Here is a 26,667-nt window from a genome sequence, read left to right as displayed (position 1 = left end):
TTTTTCAAGAAATATTTTTACTTACTTGCCACATGTGTATGTGTGTATGGGTATGCGGGGTTTCTTGCCTCTCTGCAGACAAGCATTTATGTAATATTGGGGCCACTGTTTATTTTTATTTTTATTTTTATGTTTTGCATCTAGCTTTATGTGGTTATTACAGAATTGAACCCAGGCAGGCAAGTTTTGCAGCTGGTGGCTGACGCCTATGGTCCCAGCATTTGGAAGGCTGAGGTAGGAGGAGCATCGTGAATTTGAGACAGGCTACAGAGTCTGTTCCAGATCAGCCCGGACTACAGTGAGATTCTGCCTCAAAAGCAAAAAAACAAACAAAAAACCCCCCAAGTCCCCCAAGGCCAAAAAAATTAACATTGTACATTCTTTATGCAACCCATCTCTCTGAGGGAAAAGAGTGATAAGAAAAAGAAAGGAAAAGAACAAAGACACACAGAGCCAAACCAAACCGCAAGCAGACAGGGGTGGCCAGACTATCTTATTTATTGAAAAGATACACCATGAAGAACAAACCCGACTGGATACTGGAGCCTGCAATGGCCATGCCAAAATGTACAGTACTATACATAAAAGTGCATCGTCACGACAGACTGACAAAACATTTGTTTCCTTCCAGGACTGTAGAGGTTTCCCCTTTCTTTCCACCGCAGAGGGAGGGGACGCGATGGCAGGGCCAGTGCAGAGCATGGGGACGGGATGGCGGTGGCGGTGTGGGAGGCATGGCGGGGAGGCTGCGAGGATGCGATGACAGGGGATTTACTGCTGGGTGAGAAAGGCACAATCACGTCTATGAAAACGAGACAGTTCAATGGCTGACGGGGTTGCAAGACACACGATAGAGCACAGAGGCACAGGAAGGTGGGGATGAAGAGGTCGGGAGAGTGAAGGAAGCTTCTAGAAGGCTGGGCAGTAGGAGGTAGGAGGGGAGGTGAGGCAGGGCATAGTGGGCAACAGTACAAGAGCAAGGCTAAACTCCTCTAACATAGAAAGGCACTTTCACATGTACATACTACAGATGTACATTGACACATTAGGCAACCGTCACGAGCAGGAGGCTACCAGTGCTGCAGCTGACCAAACTGACAGGGAAGGACAATACTGATTTCATTTATGTGGGCAGGAGTTACCCTTAAGAATGCAGGTAAAGAGCAGTCTCTCCTGTTACACAGCCACTTACTATACTTTAAATATCTACAATAACCATCACACTACACACTGTACTTGGATGAATGCTCTAAGGGAGGGGCATTCACAAATGCATGGTTTATGTATTTTTATTTTACTAATTTCTAAGATAAGCATCATGGAACCCAGTACAATTATTTAAACATACAAAATTCCCTACATAATTTAAAGATACAGGTACCAATTTCCATTATACCACATAGACTATTTTTTCTTTTAAATAAAGAAAGTATACTAGGGTAAGTGAAAGCTCATCTATCTTGTTTTACCATCTATGCCAAGGTCACCCTGCACCAAGCCTGATGCTCCAGCCCAGCTGGAGTTTGGGAGGTTCTCAGCTCAGGGGGTGGTCCACAGTAGAAGGGCTCTATCTCCACGTGGACAGAGCCTGCATTTCCAAGTTGCTTAGTGCCTCAGGGGCTCTGTGGTAAACAACTGAAAACAAGACTGGGTCCCAAATGCATTTCCCGCAGGAATGGCCTCTTGCTTATGTGGTCAGGAGTAAGCCTCAACCCAAACCTACCCTCCGTGGACCCACAGACCCTTCACTGTTGGATTTCAGAGGTTCCCTCCGAGTATGGTTTCATCAGCACAGAGGCTGGGCCATTCCTAAGTGCTAAGAACAATACTCACCCACGCTCTGTTTTCTTTATTATAAACCCATTTTGGGAATGGCAAAGATGCAAAGACAAAATGTTCTTAAAAGACACAGTTTGATCTTTGGGAGCTCTATATTCATTGGTAGCTGTGACTGTTGTGGTAGACTGAGTGGGACCCTGCTATAAATTATTCACTGGATGACTCACAGGGCACGGTATGTTGTTTGTGTGAACACATGCAAAACTGTTGAGTGACTGTGAACTGCTGACACCGAACAAGACCGGAACTTGACCCAGTGCCCTCTAGTTTGAAAGCGTACATAACACTCATCAGGAAATGTGCGCCAAGTTCCTTCTCTCAGAATCCACTCCTCAAATCCCAACCCAGACCAAAATGCTAACTTTACAAATCTACATCCGAGTTCATGAGTTGGAACATGAACATACAGCTATGACAGCCATGAACGCACATGCTTGTGTAGGCGGAGTCAGGTTCTGTTTTTGAAGACTCCTGATTTATCCATCATCAAAGTGACCCCATCCCTAAACTGCATATGAAACCTTCTGAGACTCCTGAAATGGGGGGCGGGGGGGGGAGGGCAGAGCATCTCCAGCTTCACTTTCTTCTCTCCTGCTTCCTTGCACCTTCTTTCCCTCCAGGTGCTATACCTATGGCTTAGACAAAGATATGGACCAGGTGAGCCTTTTCAGTTCCTGTAGCTTGTAGTGAGCTTTCCTGACTGTCTCTTAGATCCTACAGGCAGTGGTGCCTTGTCTTTTCCCTGTAAATCATCCTATGCATGGCTTCAAGATACCAACGTCCGCCGTGAAAATATGAAACTGTTGATGTTGAGTAGTTACTAAACAAAGCGAGGATAAGGTTACACCCTTTGCTTGCGATTGGGAGAGAACAAGTGCTGAGGCGATACTCAGACTGCAGGAGAGAAGGTGGAGACACATGGAGGGAGGGGTGGGAGCCTATTAGGGGCTGTTCTTGAAGGAAGGCACAGCCTGAGTCATGCCCACTTCAGCACGTCCTTTGCTGTCCAAGCCAGCAGAGTCCTGATCCAAAGGGCAGGAAAGGATAGACAGACACAGCGAAGACAGCGGATGCTGGGGAGGGTTACCAGGGAGCTGTCTGCAAGGAAGCCATGTGGGAGTAAGATCTGAAAAGCTGAAGTTTAAGCTGGTAAAAGGCATCTTCACTTTTGCCTTTTCTTGCCTTCTGTTACCATTCATCCTTCCAGCAAGGAAGGTAATGTTTTTAAGAATTATTATTTTTTTTTAAAAAGTAGGGGATTACTTAGGAAAGGGGAAGCTTCCTAGGAAATTAGAGGTGGATTATTTAAAAAGCTCAGTGCTGGCTGGGTCTCCAAGGTCTTATTTAGAAAATGGCCAAAATGAATGGTTCTGAAAATTGTGAGGTTTAAAATTTTATCATACCTGGCAATACCTGGGATGAGGGTAGGGGTACTATTGAACCCATTTGTGAAATTATAAGCAACCCAAAGTACTTTTGAAAGGTAATTTTCAATAATCTCTTTCTGCAGTAGAATGATTGGACTGGCAAACTGAGGTAGAGATCAAAGTCACGTCTTGATTTCAGTCCAGATCCCGATTCATGTTTGCATGAATTACAAGTCCACACTGGATGGCACCTCTGAGGTGGACAGGAAGCTGGCTGCCAGCTTGAAATCAAACCTAGAAGGTAAAAGAGGCTTGACCTGAGGCATCCACTTTTCTTCATCAGGAAGTTCAAGGACAATGTAGGTCAAATGCGCATGGGATAATAGATGATGCCAGCTGCTGCTGGTACGATGTTGGTGATTTGTACCTTAGTAAAAACAATTTCATTAGAAAAATTTGGGGTAAGGAGCTAGGACTATAGCTCGATGGCACAGGATGTGCTTAGTGTGCGTGAGGCGCTACGTTCAATCTCCAGCACACAAACAACCCCACCATATTTTTTTTAAAGCTAGAGGAGAAATCTGGTACAAAAAATATATAACAAAGAAAAGTTTCCTATGTGTTATGATGGCAGAGAAAGAGGTTCCCTCACTGAGTTCATTTGACTATGTGAGCCATGTAGAGATCACATACAGAAAATGAAAACAAAACCAAAAACCCAAACCCAAACAGGACAGGAAAGGAAGTCATGGTTGTGAGGTACAAAACTGGGAAGAAAGCATCCTGGCACCATGCGGCCATCTTCCCACGGGGGCCTGGCATGGCTCTCACTCAAGTACCATAGCCAGCTCTGGCTTGGCTCAAAGAGAGAAATGGACAGACAGCTGGAATATCAAATTTAGGACCAGCAGGCCTTTGTGGGAACCTAGGTAATTTAGTCAGAAGAGCAGTGGTGAATTAAGGATTCATGTTTGCTTTCTGCATTGCCACAGAGGCAAATGGTGGGATTCGGGGAAGGCAGAAATCGTTTCTGGGCGGCTATTGAACAAGATAGTGTTGCGGGAGTTTGTCATTAAAGGTAGACTGCTTTCGTCCTTTGTAAATGTAGCGAAGTGCTCACAAACCTCCAGTCCCGATCACCCTCTTGGACGGAGTCATGCCAACTGCTTCGGAGATGGTGTCTCCCTTTCCTTTCCCAGGTTCAGTTCAAGCAGTAACTGTTTCTCCCTCTTCCATCGAGTCTTTTACCTGGACTGTTAGGGAAGAAGCCGTCATTCAACCCATTCAATCCACGCAGTGGGACTGAAGGCCCAGCTTTCTACTGTGACCACTGCAAGTCTTTAACAGGCTCTGGACCCCTGCTCTGAATAGTCAGAGGGCAGCTACGAACAATGCATGGTCTTCAGCTGTTCCCCCAAGTGCCACAGACCACACTGGTTCTACTCCAGGAAGATCTGGAAGTCCGAGTCTTCTGCCTCCAGCACACTCACCTAGACTGAATACATGGTATGATGCGGGGAGTGGTCTTGCCTTCATTACAAGTGGTGCAGCATTGGATTTTCAAGTAAGTCTAAGTGTTTCTATTGTCTTTAAAATGACCTATGTCCAGTTATTTAAAAAATTACAAGATACAAATGCCCCTGTTAATTTACCTAGTCTCAGATATTACAACTGACAACATAGAAAAGCCAAAAGATCTCCAGTTATAAGCACAGAACTAAGGGACATCCTGGATCACTGACTCTTGTCACTAATCCATTTTCTCTTCTGAAATCACCTCCCCTCGTGACCTTGCTCAGCTGGCTTTTACATCGTGCAGGACTTGTCTGTTGGACCCTGGGAAGGGGCAGCGGGTCCTACGGTGGGGTTTGTTTTTGGAAGAACAGCAGGTTTTGGCCTAAGGGCTGGGGGCTTGAGCTGCACGCCCATCCTGGGTGCTACCATAGGCTTGAAAGTACTCATGGTATCACTGGAGGAGCTAGTGCTGCGTCGAATCTGAGGCTCGGAGCTCCTCAGGGCGACGCTGTGTAACGGGCTGAGAGATTCCGTGGAGGTGGCAGGCGTGGGAGAGTTTTTCACTTGTTCCAAGGTATCCAGCACCACGTCGGGGGCATGCTTTGCTGTACTCTGTCTCTCTAGTTCACGGAGTTCGTTCAAAGCAGTGTTCATGGTCTCTTCAATATCCTATTGGAAAATAATCAGAGAGAAAGAACAGCATGAGCATTAACAGTAACTTACAGAAACCTGCATAGTTCATCCCAAAGTAAACAGGCCAGCAAAGAGTATGACTATTTGAATGACGTGCATAAACATAATGCCATCATGTGCAGTTAGTCTGAATCTAAAAGATCAGGATGCCAAGATGCTGTGATGTCTGTTGCTATAGATCAAACACTCGTCATTCTGGGGGTACCAGGCAGATTACTTGAGGTCTCTATCTGCTGAAATGGACACTGAATTCTATTATGATGTTTTTTAATTTTGAGTTTCATATTCTTTTTTTTTCAACTTTAATTTTTATTTTTTTTCTTTTCACAATTTTTATTAACATTTTCCATGATTATAAAATATATCCCATGGTAATATTCTCCCTCCCCGCCACACTTTCCCCTTTGAAATTCCATTCTCCATCATATTACCTCCCCATTTCAATCATTGTACTTACATATATACAATACCAACTCTATTGTGATTATTATGGCAAAGAATAGCTTAGATTTAGACACCACAACAATTTCTAAAGGAGTAAATACAAATAGAAACAAAAACAATAAGACTTTATTCATTTATCTCATAATTTTTGAACACAATTACTTAGCTAAATGTACAAGTTCTCTGAACTTCAGTGTATAAGCCTGGACTTGGTGTCAATGTCCACTGGGCCTCAACAGATGTGGTACTACCCCACACAAGCCAGTTTTCTAAAATACAGTGTGTATTTTTATTTTTACATATTTTTATTTTTTGAGGCAATCTCAACAGACCGCCTCCCCCCCCTTTTTTTTTGAGGTTGGATCTCACTCTAGTCCAGGCTGACCTGGAATGCACTCTGTATTCTCAGGGTGGCCTTGAACTCATGGCGCTCCTCCTACCTCTGTCTCCTGAGTGCTGGGATTAAAGGCGTGCGCCACCACGCCCAGCTGCCCCCCCTTTTTAATGCAAGACAGAGAATTGGTGCTCCAGGGCCTCCAGCCACTGTAATCGAACTCCAGATGCATGCGCCACCTTGTGCACATGTGTGACCTTGTGTGCATGCGTCACCTTGTGCACATGTGTGACCTTGTGTGCATGTGTGACCTTGTGTGCATGCGTCACCTTGTGCACACGTGTGACCTTGTGTGCATGCGCCCCCTTGTGCATCTGGCTTATGTGGGACCTGGAGAGCCAAACATTGGTCCTTAGGCTTCTCAGGAAAGCACTTTAACTACTAAACCATCTCTCCAGCTCATGTGTGCATTTTTAAATGTCACCATAATGAGGTGGCCTTTGGTAGGCAGGGCCAAGACTCATCAGACACCTTGCAAGTGCCCAGGACAGCAATGAACTGTCTTACATCTTCATTGACTTTGAATATCTTCTCCAGACCTTTATGAAAGTGAAAACTCTGCTCATAGAAACTAGAACCTAGCTGTTTTTAAATATATATATATATATATATATATATAATTTATTTATTAATTTAGAGAGAGAAAGAGGCGGGGGGGGGGGGAGGAGAGAATGGGCATGCCAAGGCCTCCAGCCACTGCAGACGAACTCAAGATGCATGTGTCCCCTTGTGCATCTGGCTTATGTGGGTCCTAGAGGATCGAACCAGGATCCTTTGGCTTTGCACGCAAACACCTTAACCACTAAGCCATCTCTTCAGCCCCAGAACCTAACTCTTAAAAAAGTAAAAATATTAATTTGCTGATAACAATTATATATATCTATGGGGTATTGTGTGATGTTTTAATCCATGTATAATGATCAGATTAGGTTTGATGTATACCTATTGCCTCAAATAGTAATTTTTTTTTTTTTTTTGGTTGGGATCATTCAAACCATTCTCTAATGGTTATTTTAAAATACATACTTAATTAGGGTTCTATAGCATCATAAGATCAGCTGAAGTTACTTGATGGTGCCATAAAATACTAAATTCCTCCAATCCAAATGCGTACGTATTCCCCTTAACTGCCCTCTCTCTAAACCACCCAGTCTTTACGCTCATGATGGATCATATACACTCACACATTTTCATTATGGCAGTTATCCCTTGCATTCTAGAAGTAGGCCTTATTGTTAGGCAGTATAATAGTGATGAGTGCCCCATCATTGCTTGTCCACAAAAGACTTTTATTTCTCCTTCATTTCCAAAGGACACCTTCTCAGGATATAACATTCTTATTATAAGCATGTTTTTTCCCCTCTCAGCATCTAAAACATATTGTTTTAGTTTCTCCTGGCTCACAAGGTTCTGCTGAGAAATCTGCTTGGGTCTTGTGGTCACATATGATTCTGCATTATTCTTGTGCTGCTTTTAGAGTTTTGTTTTTTTGAGGTAGGGTCTCACTCTAGCCCAGGCTGACTTAGAATTCACTATGTCATCTCAGGGTGGCCTTGAATTCATGGTAACCCTTCTACCTCTGCCTCCTGAATGCTGGGATTAAAGGTGTGTGCCACTATGCCTGGGTAGAGTTGTGTTTGACTTTTGACCACGTGTTTATAATGTGTCTTAGAGAAGACCTCTTTGTGTTAAGTCTAGTTGGGAGTCTGAACTTCATGGATTTTCAATTTCCATATTTCTATCAAAACTTGTTAAGTTTTCATTTATTATTTCATTAAGTATGCTTTTCCTCCATGGCTTTTCCTTCTGGAGTTCTCATAAAGTGAATATTTATGCATTTATTTTTTAATAATATATTTATGTATTTGAGGAGAGAAAAAAAAAAACCATGGGTGTGCCAGGGCTTTTTGCCACTGCAAATGAACTCCAGATGCATGTATCACTTTGTGCATCTGGCTTTACTTGGGTATTACATAACCAAACCTAGACTTCCAGGCTTTGCAATCAAGTGTCTTTAACTGCTGAGCCATTTTCCCAGCCCTATTTATTCATTTAATGGTGTCTTATGGGTTCCATTCGTGTTTTTGTACATTTTTATTTTTATTTATTTGCAAGTAGAGAGAAAAAGAGAGGGAGAATGGGCACACGAGGGCCTCTTACCCCAGCAAACGAACTCCAGACACATGAACCATTTTGTGTATTTGGCTTTACGTGGGTACTGGGGAACTGAACCCAGGTCAACAGGCTTTGCAAGTAAGTGCTTTGAACTGTAACAACATCTACCCAGACCTTTTCCTACCTAAAAAAAATTTTATTTTGAGAAAGAGACAGAAAGAAGTGTATCAGAACCTTCAGCCACTGCAAACAAACTCCAGACATGTCCGCCCCCTTATGTGCATGTGCAACATTGTGTGCTTGTGTCACTGTGTGTCTGGCTATGTGGGACCTGGAGATTCAAACCTGAGTTCTTAGTTAGGCTTTGCAGGCAAGAGCCTTAACTGCTAAGCCATCTCTCCAGCCCTTTCCTACTTTTGATGTACAGTTTAAATCTCTTACACAGACTCAGTTAATTCAAAAGACCTGTCTTTAAATTTTGGAATTCATTCTGCTTAATTTTATCTTGTATTGAGGCTCCAAATTATATATATATAGGTTTTTTTGATGTGGGGTCTAACTCTAGACCAGGCTGACCTGGAATTCACTATGTAGTCTCGGGATGGCCTTGAACTGATGGCAATCCTCCTACCTCTTCCTCCTGAGTGCTGAGATTAAAGGCATACAATACCACACCCAGCCTTAAGTTATGATTTTTTAAATTTCACTTCTTGAATGTTTCAGCTGTAAGATTTAGGTTGGATACTTTTTCACTATTTCTTTTATTAATTTGACCATTCAGATCATGAGAAATTTCCATGACTTTATAGACTTGTTTGTATTCTTTTATACAATTTACTTAGCTTCCTCACTATGATTATTTTGAATTTATTTTAGTTTTGTTTTATTAAAATATTATTTATTTATTTATTTATTTGCAAGCAGAGAGAGAGAGAGAGTGAAAGAGTGCCAGGGTCTCTTTCTGCTGCTGCAAACGCATGCACCACTGTGTGCATTTGGCTTTATATAAGTACTGGGGACTCAAATCCTGGTCTTTTGGCTTTGCAAGTAAGCACCTAAACAACTGAGCCATCTCTCTATACCTGTTTTGAATTTATATTTAGGTATTCTGTAAAGTTCCTTTTCTTTGGGGCCTGCTACTGAAGTGCTGTGTTCCTGTTCTTTTTCATATTTTATTTGTTCCTATTTTGTTATCTGTTCATCTAATGCAATATTCATCATTTTGAATTTTAAAATATTTATTTGCATGTGTGCACATAGCTTCTTGCCACTGAAAAAGGATGCCAGATGCTTTCTCCACTTTTTGTATTCAATTTACATGGGTGGCTTGGTACTGAACACTTGCCCGGACAGCAGGATTTACAAGCAAGCACCCTTAACTGCTCAGCCATTTTCCCAGCCCCCCCTTTTTCAAATTTTATACATTATTTTTTTTCCAGACATCATTTCTTAAAGATAGGTGTCAGCAATTTGTCACAGTATGATGCTCTGCAGTGCCATTTCTGTGTGCTGGCCAATATGCTCTGCCAGCTGTGTGTAAGCTGCCCCATTGTATAATTCCACTTCTCTGTAGGTTGAAGTTCAATCTGGGGCTGGAAGTTTCTGCTGGGCCTCGGCTCTGAGAAGCCAAGGTTACAGAGCTATAACCACCCAAGTGCGCATGGCAGATGCCAGCAGACATAGACGAGGCGATATTGCGTGGTCGCTAGCCCCGTGGTGCTGTGTCATTGTGGCTTAGGTCACAGAGGCTGAAGGGCATACCATGTGCTCCCCGACTCAGCAGCCTTACAGCCATGTGTAGTAGCAACAACGGCTTCTGAGGGTCTCCTCCTTACCTCCTCCCATGAGGAGAAGTCCATGTTGGATCTGAATTCATTCGGGAAGGGTGGGAGACAGTGTGTGAGGGGCAGGGTGCCTTACTCTCCTGTCTGTCATGTTGCTGAATTTCTATGTCACCAGGGACCATGCCACTTTCCTACCCTTCTCCAGCACACTTCCTCAACCACTCTAGATGCATGGATTACAACGGTTTATCTTTTTACTATGGTCCCCTTTAGTGGAAGGAACATGTGACAGGCAGGTCTTTTGTCACCTTGGTCACATCACTTTTATCTCTTTTTTTTTTCCAAAAAATATTTTATTATTTGAGAGATATGGAGGAGAGAGAGTGGAAGAGGCAAAGAGGGTGTATGTGGGGGGGGGGGGGGAGAATGGGCATGCCCGGGCCGCCAGCCACTGCACCACTTTGTGCATCTGCCTTGCGTGGGTATTAGGGACTCAAACCTGGGTCCTCAGGCTTCGCAGGCAAGTGCCTTAACCACTAAGCAATCTCTCCAGCCCTATCTCTTTTTATATTATAAAAGTTATGAGAATCAAAATGGAACCACATTTGTCAGGCTCCAACCAAGAACTAAAGACATAAATGACACTGGAAGGGAGGGTCTGGTGAGTGTGTTCTGAATGACAACGCATCTGACAGACCTTCAGCCTTGCACAAAGGCCCTGAAACCTCACAAAAATACTTCTGAAGGACATCTGTCTACCCAGCAGTTGTCTGCTCAACCTTGGATTGATGCCAGCCTTGTGATCTATTAGTCCTTGTAGCCAAGGACTACTCTTTCAATAGGGCAATCCTTATTTCACCTTTAAAATGTCCCTTTGCCTCAGCTTCGTTGAAGATGCGGCTAGCTCCTTGCTTACTATAGCATATACATTCCCATCACTTGCTCTGCTGCTTCCAAATAAATGTCATCCTTCTGTACAGCACATCTTTCTGACTGTTATTTAGGTGGACACTATGTAAACACAAAATAGTTTTGTATGGTGTTATCCTCTCTAGGAGTGTAACTACTGTACAAATCATCATTTGCTTTGATTAAAGCCATGTGGCCAAGGATTGTCCACCATTTGGAAAAGAAAATCACATCACTGGTAGGAATACCTTTCATGAAAAAAAGTTAATGGCACTAACTTAATCTTTCTATGTCAATGTACAGTTTTAACTACTGAATTTATGCAGGTCCTATAAGTAGATGAAAATGTCACAGTGCTTCACTCGTCTTGTGTACAGTGGAAGATTAACATTCGTACAAGAACAAGCTCTCGGGTTCGGAAGTAGGGTAAGTATAGTTCACAACAATTTATTACATATTTTATAAAGAACCAGAAGAGAGGACTTTGAAGGGAGCAAACATAAAAAAGTGGTAAACATGTAAGGAAATGCTAATGTTAATTACCCTGACTTGAATTTTACAGGTTGTTACACTGTATCCTGTTGCTATGTCAATAAAAAGAATTAAAAAATGCAACTACATTTAACTATTTAAATTAATATTGATTTCCTTTTTTTTTCTGTTATAAAGCTTTACTTTCAAACTATAATAATCACTTTATTTTTTTAAAATTCTTGTGTGTGTGTGTGTGTGTGTGTGTTAGTAAGTGTGAACAAAGGTCTCTTGCTGCTGCAAACAAATGCTCATCTAGCTTTATGTGTGTGTGTATAGAGAATTTAACATGAGTTGTAGACTTTGCAAGCAAGTGTGTTTAACTGCTGCATGAACTCCCCAGCCCTGATTAATTTATTTTGATAGTAGAGGGAAACTTTCAAAGGGTGAAGTGTACACCACTGAGAACTGCACAAAGAACATGCATTACATGTGTACAATGGAGCATCATTCAACCTTCTACACAAAGGAAGTCTTGTCATATGATACAGTGTGCATGTACCTTGAAAACATCATGCTATACCAAATAATACAGTCAGAAGTTTCAACATACTGGCAGGGCATGGTGGCGCACACCTTTAGTCCCAGCACTAGGGAGGCTGTGGTAGGAGGATTGCTGTGAGTTTGAGGCCAGCCTAGTGATAGAGCGAGTTCCAGGTCAGCCTGGACTAGAGTGAGACCAGACCTCACAAAAATAAAAAAATACATAAATATTGTATGATTTCCTTTACATGAACTCTGTGAAGAAGTCAGATGAACAGAACAGAAAGTAGGGCGGTGGTTGCTAAGAACAGTGAGAAGGAGGAGTACGTTTTCTATTTCTTTTTTTTTTTTTGGTTTTTCGAGGTAGGGTCTCACTCTAGCCCAGGCTGACCTGGAATTCACTATGGAGTCTCAGGGTGGCCTTGAACTCACGGCAATCCTCCTACCTCTGCCTCCCGAGTGCTGGGATTAAAGGCGTGTGCCACCACGCCCGGTCTTCTATTTCTTTTTAATGGGTAGAAAGTTTCGATACTGTTACATTCTGAAGAGCTATTTCATAAGAATATACATAGTCTTTATTGTACTGTATATATTTAAAAACAACTAAGGTGGCAAATTTTATGATTTAAAGAGAGAGAGAGAGAGAGAGAGAGAGAGGGAGGGAGGGAGGGAGGGAGAGAATAGGTACGCCAGGGCCTCCAGCCACTGCAAACGAACTCCAGATGCGTGCGCCCCCTTGTGCATCTTGCTAACGTGGGTCCTGGGGAATCGAGCCTTGAACTGGGGTCCTTAGACTTCACAGGCTTAACCACTAAGCCATCTCTCCAGCCCAAATTTTATGACTTTTTAATCATAAATTTTAGAGGGCAGTGTTATGTGAGATGAGGTGCAAACTTTCTCTGATGTCACTAAACTGCCTCTTCTGCACATCCTACCCAGGATGCCTTCCACTCACTTGGACAACTACGCCCACACCCCTGCACAACGTAGTGGGCGGCCATATCTTTTCTCCTCACTGTATTGCAAGCACCTGGAAGAAATAGCTGCCATTTAACCTTTTTAACTACAAAGCCTATCATGGTCTTGATACACAGCCAATGTTCAGTAAGTGTTTGCTAAATGAAAAAACCAAGATATGATAGTAAAGTACAGCCTACATGGTTCTAACAGATTCAGATTCTCCACCACATTGCTAATCTGGAACACTGTTCATCATGACTCAATTGGACAATATCCTCCTGACATATGCCAGGGCATGCACATTCATCCACATGGGGAAATCCAAAGACTACCTGTGGAATCATAAACATGAGGGTGATATCATATGTGATCTCCATTTACTGTCAGATACTTTTTTTTTCTATAAACATTTACCCTAGACCAAATTGCAGAGCCTATCTGTTGACTTTCTATTTTTATGATTTACAGGAAAAGAATTTCCTGTTGATAGAAGTAAAAGGGTTAAACAGACTTCATTATGTTTTCTTTCTCCCAAGGTCCTAAATTTCTGTCTCTAACCTGAACCATAGTTTACCTGCTTTTTACCAGCAATCATGTTAGGGGTTTCTCAAATCATTAAATTCAGCTATAATCAAATATAACTGGTTCTAAATAGCTCTCAAAGGGCCCTGCATACCACTTTAAATAGAAAAATAACAAGGTGTGGAGGTTCCCAGATGATGTAGATTTGGGAATTAACCTCCTGGAGGGAGTGTATTGTTGCGAGTGGGCTTATGGGTATTATAGCCAGTGTCCCTGTGCCAGTGTTTGATACACTTTCCTGTTCCTATTGTCCACCTTATTTTGGCCAAGGGTGATGTCCATCCTCTGCTCATGCCGTCGTTTCCTCCTGGCATCATGGAGCTTCCCCTTGAGTCTATAAGCCAAAATAAACCCTCCCCTCCCCCACCAAAGCTGCTCTTGGTTGGGTGATCCTGCCAGAAATGCGAACCTGACTGCAACAGTAATGTTGGTACCAGGAGTGGCCTTGCTGCTAGACACCTGACTGTGTGGCTTAGGCCTTTTGGAGCTGATTTTTCAAGACGAATGTGGAAGGATTTGAAACATTGGCCTAAGAGATGCCTTGTAGTGCTATAAGTATGGCTTGATGGAATATTCTGGTCAGAGTTGAAGGACCTGAATGCAGTAAGAACTATGGACTGTGAGGTTTGGCTTATGAAAGTGAGAAAGAGTTTTGTTTGGACTGGGCTAGAAGCAGTTTGTGTGAGAGGCTTGCTGTTATGCCCATGTCCTGAGAATCTGTGCAGGGTTGCACTGCATAGGAAAGGTCTGGTGTGAGCAGAGGGATATGACACAGAAAGAAATATTTAGGCTGAAACTGCTGCCTGTTCTGAGTGATTACAGCCATTGAGATTGGGCTAGCTGACCTGCACTGGGACAACAGAAAGAATGCAGTCTTTTGAAGGGGCCTAAATGCTGAAGGAGTGTCCTGTTCTTCAAAGTCTGCTTTATTTCACCCTGGATTAACAAACTGGCACTTCACCTGGTATTACAGAGCATAAGAAATGCAAGAAAGAGACGGTCATTGACTTTGCAATGTGGTCTTGTGTTTTTGAAATGGCCATGGGCAGTGTGAAGTAGGTTTGCTGGTTGCCTGTATGGAGACCCAATGGAGCCATGAGGATGAACTATGGATTGCAGTGGAGACCCAGTGGAGATGTCGGGACCACAAGATGTCCACTAAGGAAAGTTGCTGGCCCCAGATGAAGTTTTCCAGGACAGTGAGTAGCCTAGCTAGAGGGGCAGAACTCCAGAGACGTGTTGCTGGTTAGAATTATCAGACTTGGAGATTTGTCACTGACTAGAGTTGTTGGACTTGGAGCTACAGAGTTTGTTTTAAATTTTGTATTGGTTGAATATTTCTTTGTTATGCCCAATGCCATCTTTTGCAGTGTGAATGTTTATTCTGTGCCATTACAGGTTTTGGGGGAATTTTTTGGTATTATGGCCCAGTTAAAAGACCTTGGATTATGGGGATGTTTGAACATCATTAGAATTGATAAAAACTATGGGGCCTTTTAAAGTTGAACTGAATGCATTGTATTTTACATCATGGATGGTTATCAGTTTATGGGAGCCAGGGGCAGAATGTGGTGGCTTGATTCCAGTGTTCCTCCATAAACTTTGGTGTTCTGAATGCTAGGTTCCCAGCTGAAAGAGATTTGGGAATTATCCTTCTGGTGGCAGTGTATTGTTGGGGGAGGGCTTATGGGTGTTATAGCCAGTTTCCCCATGACAGTGTTTAGCAAACTCTCCTGTTCCTGTTGTCCACCTTATGTTGGCCAAGGGGTGATGTCTACCCTCTGCTCATGCCATCGTTTCTCCTTGCCATCATGGAGCTTCCCCTTGAGTCTGTAAGCCAAAATACCCCCCCTTTTTTCCCCCCAAAGCTACTCTTGATCAGGTGATTTCTGCCAGCATTGTGAACCTGCCTGCAACACAAGGTAAAAAACCTTTTTTGATTTTTGCTGAGAAGTTTTTGTACATTGAAAATTGATTTAACTTTTAAAGGGCACATTAAATGACTCATACAATATAATTTGCTATCCAAAAATCTTTTTCATTAGGACACTTAAAATAACTTGGGAATTTATCATATCAAGGCAGTTTCCTTAGGTGTTTTTTTTTTTTTTATTAAGAATAATCTGTCTTTACTACTTCCTCCCATTCCTTTCTCATTCATTCTTTTTGATCGATTTAGGTACTTTTAAAGCTTCCGTGACAGCTACAAGATACTTTAGTTTTCTCCAATGTCAAACAGTAAATCTTTTTACCTCCTCTGTCACTATCTATAAGCACAGTCTATGATGTCTTGTGCTATAAAAAGAATCAGAGGGGGGGAGAGATATCTTAGCAGTTAAGGTATTTGTCTGCAAAGCCAAAGGACCCAGGTTCAATTTCTCAGGACCCATGTAAGCCAGATGCACAAGGTGGCACATGTGTTTGGACTTTTCTTTTTTTTTTTTTTTTACAGAGACTGGAGGCCCTAGTGTGCCCATTCTCTCTTTCTCTCTCAAAAAAAAAAAAAAAAAAAAAAAAAAAAAGAAAAAAAAAAAGAGAATCAGGGGGAAAAATAGAAGAATACCATTATATTGGTTTGCTTTGCTTTCTCAATTTTAGTCACTAGTTTAGATTCTCTGTGGTCAGGGCTGGGAACAGAAGTATTCAGGAGCTATATAGGATCCAGTTTTACTCTCCTTTTTTTTAAAAAAAATTTTGGTTTATTTTTATTAATTTATTTGAGAAGGAAAGACAGAGAGAGAAAGAGGCAGAGAGAGAGAGAGAGAGAGAGAGAGAGAGAGAGAGAGAGAGAGAGAGAGAGAATGGGCGCGCCAGGGCCTCCAACCACTGCAAAAGAACTCCAGATGCGTGCGCCCCCTTGTGCATCTGGCTAAGATGGGTCCTGGGGAATCGAGCCTCAAACCGGGGTCCTTAGGCTTCTCAGGTAAGCGCGTAACCGCTAAGCCATCTCTCCAGCCCAGTTTTACTGTCCTTTAAATGGCTATTGCTGATTCTGTTCTTGACTAATTGGTCATTTCTTATGTTGAAAGTACCAGCTTCGCTTTAATCAGAGTTTTCCCATTTCTGGACTTTGCTCTAGCCCTTTGCTTTTCTTGTCAGCTTCAGGGTGCATCGAGGATCTGCCAGGGTTAGTCCTGTCTCATTCTTCTTCTTTAAACATTTCCTAGCCAGTGATAGGTTTGAATGTCCTGGCCTTTACATTTCTGCCAGGTCCCTGTTGAAATCAATATGAACTTAATATGCCTAGGCTCTTCCAGTAACAAATGGATCTTAAAAAGAGATTCATAGCCAGCCTTACGTCACAGAACAAGTGGATTTCCCTTCTTGTTTATTTAGTTATTTCTATATCAAGACGTAGCTACAGAATAAAAGTCTTCCACATTGCCTTCATTATTCCCAGGTATTTAAAGTGCACCAGTCTATTATTAGCATTGTAGAACCAGGCATAGTGGTGCACACCTTTAATCCCAGCACTTGGGAGGCTGAGATAGGAGGATTGCCATGAGTTCAAGGCCAGCTTGATCTACAGGATGAGTTTCAGTTCAGCCTGGGCTAGCGTGAGAACCTGCCTCAACAAAACAACAGCAACAAAAAAACTAAACAAAAAGCAAACAAATAAGAGCACTGTACCTGAGCAATTGTTTCTGGGTCCAGTGGCTTGTGGTCGTTGAAGCCTGTGTACTGCCCTGATGATGTGGACCTCCTGATCGGAGGGCTGTCGATCTTCTTGAGGGAGTCATGCCGACTGATGTTGGTCAGGCTGCCGTGGCCAGGCCGGCGTCTCCTCTCAGGGCTGTCGTTGAGGCCACGGTTCTGTAGCAGGCCCCGGGGGTGACTGGCTAGATTTGGGGACCCCAAATCAACTGAGGAGTTGGAAAGAGCATGTGGGGGATGGAGCGGGCAATGGCTATCACTGGTCCTGCCAGGACGCCTTCCTGGAGGGGGTGGCTCTCCTCTTTTTCTCTGTCTAGAAGTCCACAGGAGAAGAGAGAGGAAATGGAAGAGCTTAGCGCACTGGATAAAACTGCTCTGTGGTGAGGACGTGCTGGTTCCTCACAGCCCCCGCACCAGGGGGCTGGGAACCCAGTTGATGAACATCACTTACCTGGCTAGATAGCCGTCAGCGTGCCGGTCAGTTGGGGAGTTCATGTCCTTGGATGAAGACTTGTCTTCGGTGACCGGCCCACTGCTGGCCTCACTGTCGGCTTTCTGGCTCAGGGTGTCTGAAAACGTGTCATCCCTGAAACAAGAATCAAGAGTGAAGAATATTTTCTAAAATTCTAACAATTTCTATCCCTGGATGTTGTATTATAGGTGATTTTCTTTCCTCTTTTAAAAAATTTTTTTTTGCGCGCGCGCGCGCGTGTGTGTGTGTGTGTGTGTGTGTGTGTGTAAGGCCAGAGGTCGACATAGGGGGATTCATTTTCCGTCACTTCTCCATCTTATTCTGCCTGGAGTACATGTCTATGAGCATATGCATATAGATATATAGAGTATTAATAGTATAGATAATGTTTAGGTAGTTTATATATATAAAACTTCATGTTTATATATACACACAATGTTTCTTGGATTCTCATATACACATTTTAACCTTTCTAAAATCATTATAAATAATCAAATCATCATATTCATTTTACATAGTAAATCTCTCTTTTCCTTGAAAAACTACTCTCAAATTGGTAATAAATTATGAAATTTTTTGATTTTGTTTTTCTGAGGTAGGGTCTCACTCTAGCTCAGGCTGACCTGAAATTCACTATATAGTATCAGGGTGGCCTCGAACTCACGGCGATCTTCTTACCTCTGCCTCCCGAGGGCTGGGAGTAAAGGCGTGCACCACCACACCGGGATAAATTATGAAATGTTACACTTAGAAATATTATTAACCTTAGGGGTGACTATATACATTATTTTGTAACCTGTTTCACTTATTGTAACAATCTTTCTATGTCCTTATATTTTTTAAATTAGAGTTTTCTTATCAGCAAAATTAGAGGTATAGTTTCTTTCCACTGTAAGTCAGTGTTCTCCTCAGGCTTTGAAATAGCCAGATATCAAGAGAGAGGCCAGCTATTTTGGAATTACTAGTGTCACTCTAACTCCTAAAGTCTTTCTGTACAGAACTTCTTTTCCTAAGACCCTGAAAGCGTCAAAGGATGTCTCCGACTAGCTATTGTTCCCACTTTCCCAGTCCTTCTTTGGAAATGAACCTGCTGGTCCTGTGATGTAGTGTAATTCTGGTTGATTTTTTTTCTTTTGAGACAGGGTCTCATGTAGCCCATGCTAGCTTTAGACTTGCTATGTAGCTGAGGATGGTCTTGAGCTCCTGATCCTCCTGCCTGTACCTTCTGAGTGCTAGGATTACTGGCATGTACCACCATATCCAGTTTCTGTGGTCTTGCAGATGGAACCCAGGGATTCATGAATATTAGGTGAGCACTCTACCAACTAAGTGATATTTGAAACCCATCCTAATGCTTTAAAAGTTTGTTTTCTATTGTTGTGTGTGTGTGTGTGTATGGGCTCATACTTGCATGGTATGCTTGTGGACAGTGTTTTCCCTCTCCTTCAACCCTTCTGATGCAGGGTCTCTCTTGCCACAGATTCCCGTGAGTTTCTGGATTCTCCTGGCTACACCTCCCATTCCTGTTGGTGCGCTGGGCTTGTATGCATCACTTTGTGTCTCGCTTTATGTAGGTGCTGGGGATCCAACTCAGGTCAGCAGGCTTGCAAGCATTTAACTGCTGAGTCATCGCCCCAGCCCCCAATCCTGATTTCTTTTTGAGTAAATATTTATAATGCACTACCAATTTGAGAGTCGTTTTTGAAGGGTAATAGAAATATACCACCTAAAATGTACAAAGTGAGTTAATGATTTAGCATTAAAGTTACTAAGAAGGCAAAAAACCCACTCAGGGGCTGGAGAGGTGGCTTAGCGGTTAAGAGCTTGCCTGTGAAGCCTAAGGACCCCGGTTCGAGGCTCAGTTCCCCAGGTCCCACGTTAGCCAGATGCACAAGGGGGCGCACGCGTCTGGAGTTCATTTGCAGAGGCTGGAAGCCCTGGCGCGCCCATTCTCTCTCTCTCCCTCTATCTGTCTTTCTCTCTGTGTCTGTCGCTCTCAAATAAGTAAATAAAAAAAAAATTAAACAAAAAAACCCACTCAGGTCTGCTTCATCTCTATTTGCTGTATAGTCACGAGGCTCAATTCAGCTGAAGAGCAATAGCTGGGGTGGTGGAGAGGTCAGTGGTTGAGCACTTCTTGGCATGTACAAGGCCTTGGATTTGCTCCCCGTACTACAAACACAGAATAAAGCAGTCCCCCAGAACCCCAACTGCTGAAGTCCTCAGGCTATTGAACTCGGAACTACTTACATATCCTGCACCACTATATACTGGTGAGGCACAAGCCCGTCAATCCCATTGTGTCTGCCTTCCCACCAGTCCTCCGAGGCGCGGTGGTACAGGAGCAGGGAGGCACCCTTCTTGAAGGACAGCTCTCGAGCAGATCGCCCAACATAGTCAAACTTGGCAATGGCTTCGATTGGCTCACATTCTGGCAAGAACACACAAGGAAGGGTAGAGGGATGGAGTTGTTAGGAAGGCGTGATGTACTCCCTGAGAGGTCCCCACAAGGCTTTAGAAACAAACAGGCCATTGTCCTTTCCAGATGGAACAGGTTAATAACAGGCAGTTAAAAAAAGATAGAAAGACACTCTCTGGCTGTCAAATCCCCCCTGCCCCTGCTGAGGTAGGGTCTTACTCTAGTCCAGGCTGACCTGGAGCCCATTTTGTAGTCTCAGGGTGGCCTTGAACTCACAATGATCCCCCTACCTCTGCCTCTCGAGTGCTGGGATTTAAGGTGTGTGCCACCACGCCTGGCAGGCTGTCAATTTTTTAGGGAGAGAAAAGTTAAACATTAGATCTTAGGTCCTTCAAATTTGTATTAAACATACAACTACAGTTTAATAAAAATATTTTAACTTTGCAAAACAAAGTGTGAAATCTCTCATTGTGTTGTAATATCCTCCACCATTGCTTCAGTATTATTTTGAGTATTATATTTTCAGTATTATTTTGTTTTTGTAGCATGATTGACCATTTGTAACAGAAAAACCCCTATTCCAAAAAACATGCTTTATAAGCATTTTATAAAACTTATGGAAAATCTGGGCTGGAGAGATGGCTCAGCACTTAAAGGCCCTTGCTTGCAAGAGCTGATAGCCTAGGTTCAATTCCTCAGTACCCATGTAAAGCCAGGTGCCCCAAATGGCACATGCATCTGGAGCTTGTTTGTACTGGCAGAGTATGGCATGCCCATACTCTTCCTGACTCTTTATCTGTCTTTGTCTCCCTCTCTCTGTCAAATATATAAGTAAAAATATTTTTAAGTTATGTAAAATCACCACAATATATATAAATAAATTTGAAAAGCTTTACTTTCCTCTTGGGCTTTTTGATATTATCAATTAAAAATTACAAAAAATAACTTTTACTCTCATGTTAGCAAAAGTTTCATATTTAATTATGAAACATGCATACCTTCTACTGTTCGCTATTCAAATTAAAATAACACATTCAAGAACTGTATTTTCAATGGATCAATGATATCAATGGGAAAAAAAATAAGTCAAAAGAAAGAGTCAAGCTCTCTGACTATTTATGCCTATGTCTATATATTAATACTACTCTCATTTTTGGTTTGAGAAGCTTCTCTTTTATGATGGTAGTGACCACTGCAGTGGCTCCAAACTCATCAAAGTGCTGAGAAGAGTCAGTCGAGTGTTTAGCACTAAATGCGACATCTCTATCATACCCTCTAAGGCTCAGGAAACATTGAGAAAGACATGGCAAAACAAATGTAAGAGCCAAAGTAGGGAAGGAGTACTTTGTAATACTGTCATCCAGTCACAAAGTGGCCATGGTTATACAAGACCTGAATGATAGGAGGAAAAAATAATGATGCCATCAAAATAGAAGACTAATTGGAAGGAAGAAGCGATTCAGTGGAAGGAGGACAGAGAAGGGAGAAAAAAGAGGGAGGTAGGAAGGGATTATGATCATGGTATATTGTCTATATGTACGGAGGTTGTCAATAAAAAGTTTTAAAAGAGTTTGAAAACACAATCAAATCTCAGGGCTGGAGAGATCTGGCTTAGGGGTTAAGGCATTTATCTGTAAACCCAAAGGACCCAGGTTTGATGCCTCAGTACCCACGTAAATCAGATACACAAGGTGGTATGCATCTGGAGTTTGTTAGCAGCAGCTGGAGGACCATTCTCTCTATCTACCACTCTCTCTCAAATAAATAAATAAATACATGAAAAGAGTCAGATCTCAAATGGCTACACATTGTATAATACCATTCATATAACACTGTTCAAATGACATAATTAAAGACATGGAGAATAGATTGGTGGTTGCCAGGGATTGTGGTGGGCGAGGAGATGGAGGAAGTGGCTATGGCTGTGAAGGGCAGCACAGGGGATCCTCATAATGGAATTTTTCTTTATTGTGAGTATGATTGTGGTCACACAAATCTAAATATGTGATGAAACTATATAGCACCAAGTAAAACACACATGAGTGCATGTAACACTGGAGAAGTGTGAATATAGTGGACGGATGGTATTACCAATAGTTTCCTGGTTGTGCTATTACACTACAGTTATGCCACATATTACCATAGGGGGAAGTCAGGGCAGGGTATCCAGGACCTTTCTGCATTGTTTCTTACAACTGCACGGAGCTCTACAATGATCTTCATATCAAAGCACAGATGGATGGAGGGGGTGGGGGAGAGAAAAGATATTGAGATTCAGATACTGAACTCTGAACCTAGAACTAAGATCCAGTTCTGATCTAATTTTAACCAGATAGTGAAGGGAAGTGAAGCCAACGTAAACTAAGGCGCTATAAGAATTGTACTTTTGTCTGTTGTAGAAATATCTCAGTTCGAGGCCTTAGGAGCTTTCCTTTCCTTTGCTTTTAACCCCTCATCCTCACCGCTGCTATTCAATACAGGCAAGTAAACATGCAACTAATAATAAGCAGAAATAAAGGGTGAGGGACATATGCGCATAGACATATATCTATGCAATGTGAAATACCTCATTTGTAAACACCTAGGCATGTGATAGTTTCAAAGCATTCTTGCATATATGTTGGAAATAAGAATAAATTCAATGGAGAGGGAAGGGGGCGGGACAAAGGAAGGCGGTGGGAGGGGATTACGATCATGGTATATCGTGCATGCGTCTAAGAGGTTGGCAGCAAAAACTGCTGAAGGGACCCAGCTATAGCACTCCTAGGCACATATCCAAAGGACTCATCTCATTTCCTTAGAAGTACGTGCTCAACCATGTTTATTGCTGCTCAATTTATAATAGCTGGGAAATGGAACCAGCCTAGATGTCCCTCAGCAGATGAGTGGATAATGAAGATGTGGCACATTTATACAATGGAGTTCTACTCAGCGGTAAAGAAAAATGAAGTTATGAAATCTGCAGAAAAATGGATGGACCTGGAAAGTATTATACTAAGTGAGGTAACCCAGGCCCAGAAAGCCAAGCGCCACATGTTCTCTCTCATATGTGGATCCTAGCTACAGATGATTGGGCTTCTGCGTGAGAAGGAAAATACTTAGTAGCAGAGGCCAGTAAGGTAAAAAGGAGACATAAAGGGAAGAGAAAGGAAGGGAGGAGGATACTTAATAGGTTGATATTGTATATATGTAATTACAATGATTGTAATGGGGAGGTAATATGATGGAGAATGGAATTTCAAATGGGAAAGTGTGGGGGTGAGGAGGGAGGGAATTACCATGGGACATATTTTATAATCATGGAAAATGTTAATAAAAAATAAAAAAAAATTGCTGAAGGACTAATAAACATATCTGAGGCTAGGAAGATCACTCAGTGGTTAAAAGCCTGGCAGCCCTGGATTAATGACCATGCTGCCCGTGTAAGCCAGGCTGAAAAAGTAGCGCAGTGTCTGCTGCTCAGTTGCCAAGGGTTCAGCATTTGATTGGGGAAATGAAAATCCTCTAACACTGGTTACAGCAATAATATGTAACTCCATGAACACACTAAAAACTACTGAACTGTGCACTTTAAATGCACAAGATGTGCTGTATGTATATCTCAATAGAGATGTTGACGGAAACATCCCACGAAAGTGCAAAACATTTCAGCAGAAAGCTTTACAGACAAAAAACACCATCTTTTAGCAAGATGGTAATGTTTTCAGTAAATAGTATTTTCATATTGCAGTACTGCAGTACTATAATACCATTGTTTACATGTAAAAGTATGAGATTTTGTTTTAAAAAATTTTTGAGGTAGGGTTTCACTCTAGCCCAGGCTGACCTGGAATTCACTATGTAGTCTCAGGCTGGACTTGAACTCACAGTGATCCTTCTACCTCTGCCTCCTGAGTGCTGGGATTAAAGGTGTGCGCCACCACGCCCGGCTGAGAATAACTTTTTTTTTTTCCTTTTTGGTTTTCCAAGGTAAGGTCTCACTCTAGTGCAAGCTAACCTGGAACTCACTATGTAGTCTCATGGTGGCCTTGAACTCATGGCGATCCTCTTACCTCTGCCTCCTGAGTGCTGGGATTAAAGGCGTGCGCCCCTATGCCCAGCAGAGTATAATTTTTAAAACAATAGTTTGGAGAACTGAGTGTAACTGTTACATTATATGATGATGCTCTGGTATTTGTGTCTGTTATGATTTGAATGTGAAATGCCCTCCACAGGATCATGAAGCTGAATAGTCAGTCCCCAGCCGGTGCTGCTGCTGCGGGAGATTATTCAGCCTTTTGGACATGGGGCCTGTCAGTAGGGGGCTGGGCGAGAGCCTCACAGCCTGACCCTGTTTCTGGCCAAGCACTCTTGTCCTGACTGCCATCAGCACATAGCCAGCTGCCTCTCATTCCTGTTGCCACAGCTACTGTCACTATGTCTTCCTCACTGTGAGCCATATCCTCTGAACCATGAGTCAAATTCAACCTCTCCTCTTTTAAGTTTCTACTTTTAGATATTTTGTCCAAGTGATCAAAAAAGTAACTAATACGCCACTTGAAATCACATTTTGTTAAAACAGTACAAGTGATAGTTCAGGTCTGCTTCATGGAGGAGAACATAAAAATTTGTATTTATTATCATTATTATTATTATTATTAGTTTTTTGAGGCAGGGTCTCACCCTAGTCCAGGCTGACCTCAAATGTACGCTGTAGAACAGGCTGGCCTCAATCTCATGGCAATCTTTCTACCTCAGTCTCCTGAGTGCTGGGATTACAGGCCTGCACCACCAGGTCAGGCTAAACCTTTCACTTAATCAGAATGAGTTTTTGTTCTGAACTTCTACAAAGAATCAATTCTAGACTGGGCTGAGGTAGGAGGAGCACCATGAATTAGAGGCCAGCCTGGGGTACACAGTGAGTTCCAGGTTAGCCTAGACTAGAGTGAGATTCTGCCTCAACCCCATTCACCCACCAAAAGTCAATCCTAGTTAATGTGAGATGACAAATATCAAAATTTGCACTTTAGTTCTCCCTGGGGGAAAGCAAATATGTCCATGGAAGAATGAAAACATGCTAATTTATTAAAAGCAAATTCATGACATACAATTTGTAAATTTCAATATGAACATACCCAGATATGTATTTGCTTTTACTACAAAAGTAAAAGATATCAGCAGAGGACGTGACATACAATATGTCAAAGAGAAGCAATGAGTGAACCATTAGTATTCTTCAGTGCTATTCAATGATATATTGTCATTACTGACCAAAGGCTATCTAAGACAGCTTATATACAGACATTATCACGATTTCATAACCATGATCTCTATGCTCATCACCTCTTTTACCATTACTTTTTTTTTTTGAAACAACAAGCACCAAGGTTATCAGCCCTGTTTATTTAATTGAAACGTTGACAGGTTATAAAAGAATGATCACATAAAATCAGACCATTTTATTGGCAATCCTAGTATATCAAGGAGTCATTCTGAGCAATTTCATTATTTTGACTCTTTTGGTCCTCTGAGAGCCATTTCACAGCTAACTGTCAATCAATAAGCTATTTACACACATATTAGTCTAGGCACTGCACGCGTGGCCCACTGCGGCCCTTTCCTCACAGAGCCTTGCCGTCCTTTAACGTCCTGTAGAGAATTCACAGCTGCTGCTCCATTGGTGTCACCAGCCATAAGAGCAAGGTTTAGAAAATTAGGTTTCTAAAATTATATTTATATATTTGAGGGTGGAGAGAAAGGGAGAGAATATCAATGTGTGTGTATGGGTGTGCCAGGACCTCTAGCCGCTGCAAACTAACTCCAGATGCATGTGTCACTTTATGTGGCTACTGGGGAATCAACCCTGAGCTGGCAAGCTTTGTAAGCAATGGCCTTTAAGTGCTGAGCCATCTCCCCATCCTCTATTATAATTTTGTGCAAAAAGGAGAAATAAAGCTGCTTCTCTGTCTGGTGCTAACAATCTTATTTCCCTTTTCTTAGAACTTTGTTATGATGGACTCACATTATACTTTCTCTTGGGGACTTCCCTACCCCTGAATTTGTCCCTTTATGGCTGTTACCTAGTATCCTTGCAGAGGATAGCTTTGCTTGGTGACAGTCTGTATTGAAAACAAAAGTCATTCTACTGATACTATGATGGAGAAAAGAAAATACAGTATCTGGTAAGCAATATTATAGTTTAGTTTAACTACAGAACTTTGGAAATTAGCGGTGGGCAAGGATGCATCCTTTGTAAGCAGTGGTTTTCTTTCTAGCAATATCACGGGCAGCGTTCAGCAGAGCTCTCTCTGGTCAAGAGGGAAGCATGGGACAGATGGCATGGAGAGGGGACTGGCGTTTGGGGAGAGATCGCTGGCCATTTGCCTTGGTCTTTCCTCCACTGGAGAAAGTGAGGAAACACAAAAGTCAGCTGAAAGAGGCAAAGAGCCATATAGAAGAAAGGAACCCAAGATAAAAGAAAGGGCGGTGGCGGATGCAATGCTCAGAGACCTCTGAAAACTGTATCA

General features: G+C 42.4%; 1 protein-coding gene across 2 annotated transcripts in view; it reads right to left on the bottom strand.

The window, feature by feature from the left end:
* Positions 1-480: 480 nt before the first annotated feature.
* Srgap1 (SLIT-ROBO Rho GTPase activating protein 1) overlaps positions 481-26,667 on the bottom strand; it is a 308,516-nt gene continuing 282,329 nt past the window's right edge. For both annotated transcript variants that reach the window (XM_004650052.2, XM_004650053.2), the window contains exons 19-22: positions 19,993-20,173; positions 17,722-17,856; positions 17,247-17,583; positions 481-5,390 (exon numbers count right to left, since the gene is read on the bottom strand). In XM_004650052.2, coding sequence (XP_004650109.1) covers positions 5,013-5,390; positions 17,247-17,583; positions 17,722-17,856; positions 19,993-20,173 — 1,031 coding nt within the window. In that variant the 3' untranslated portion in view covers positions 481-5,012. The remainder of the gene's footprint in view (positions 5,391-17,246; positions 17,584-17,721; positions 17,857-19,992; positions 20,174-26,667) is intronic.

Source organism: Jaculus jaculus, chromosome 6, assembly GCF_020740685.1.
Source record: "Jaculus jaculus isolate mJacJac1 chromosome 6, mJacJac1.mat.Y.cur, whole genome shotgun sequence".
In the NCBI taxonomy this organism is placed as follows: Eukaryota; Metazoa; Chordata; class Mammalia; order Rodentia; family Dipodidae; genus Jaculus; species Jaculus jaculus.
Note: the sequence above shows the minus strand (reverse complement) of the source record. Positions and strands in the feature narration are given on the sequence as shown.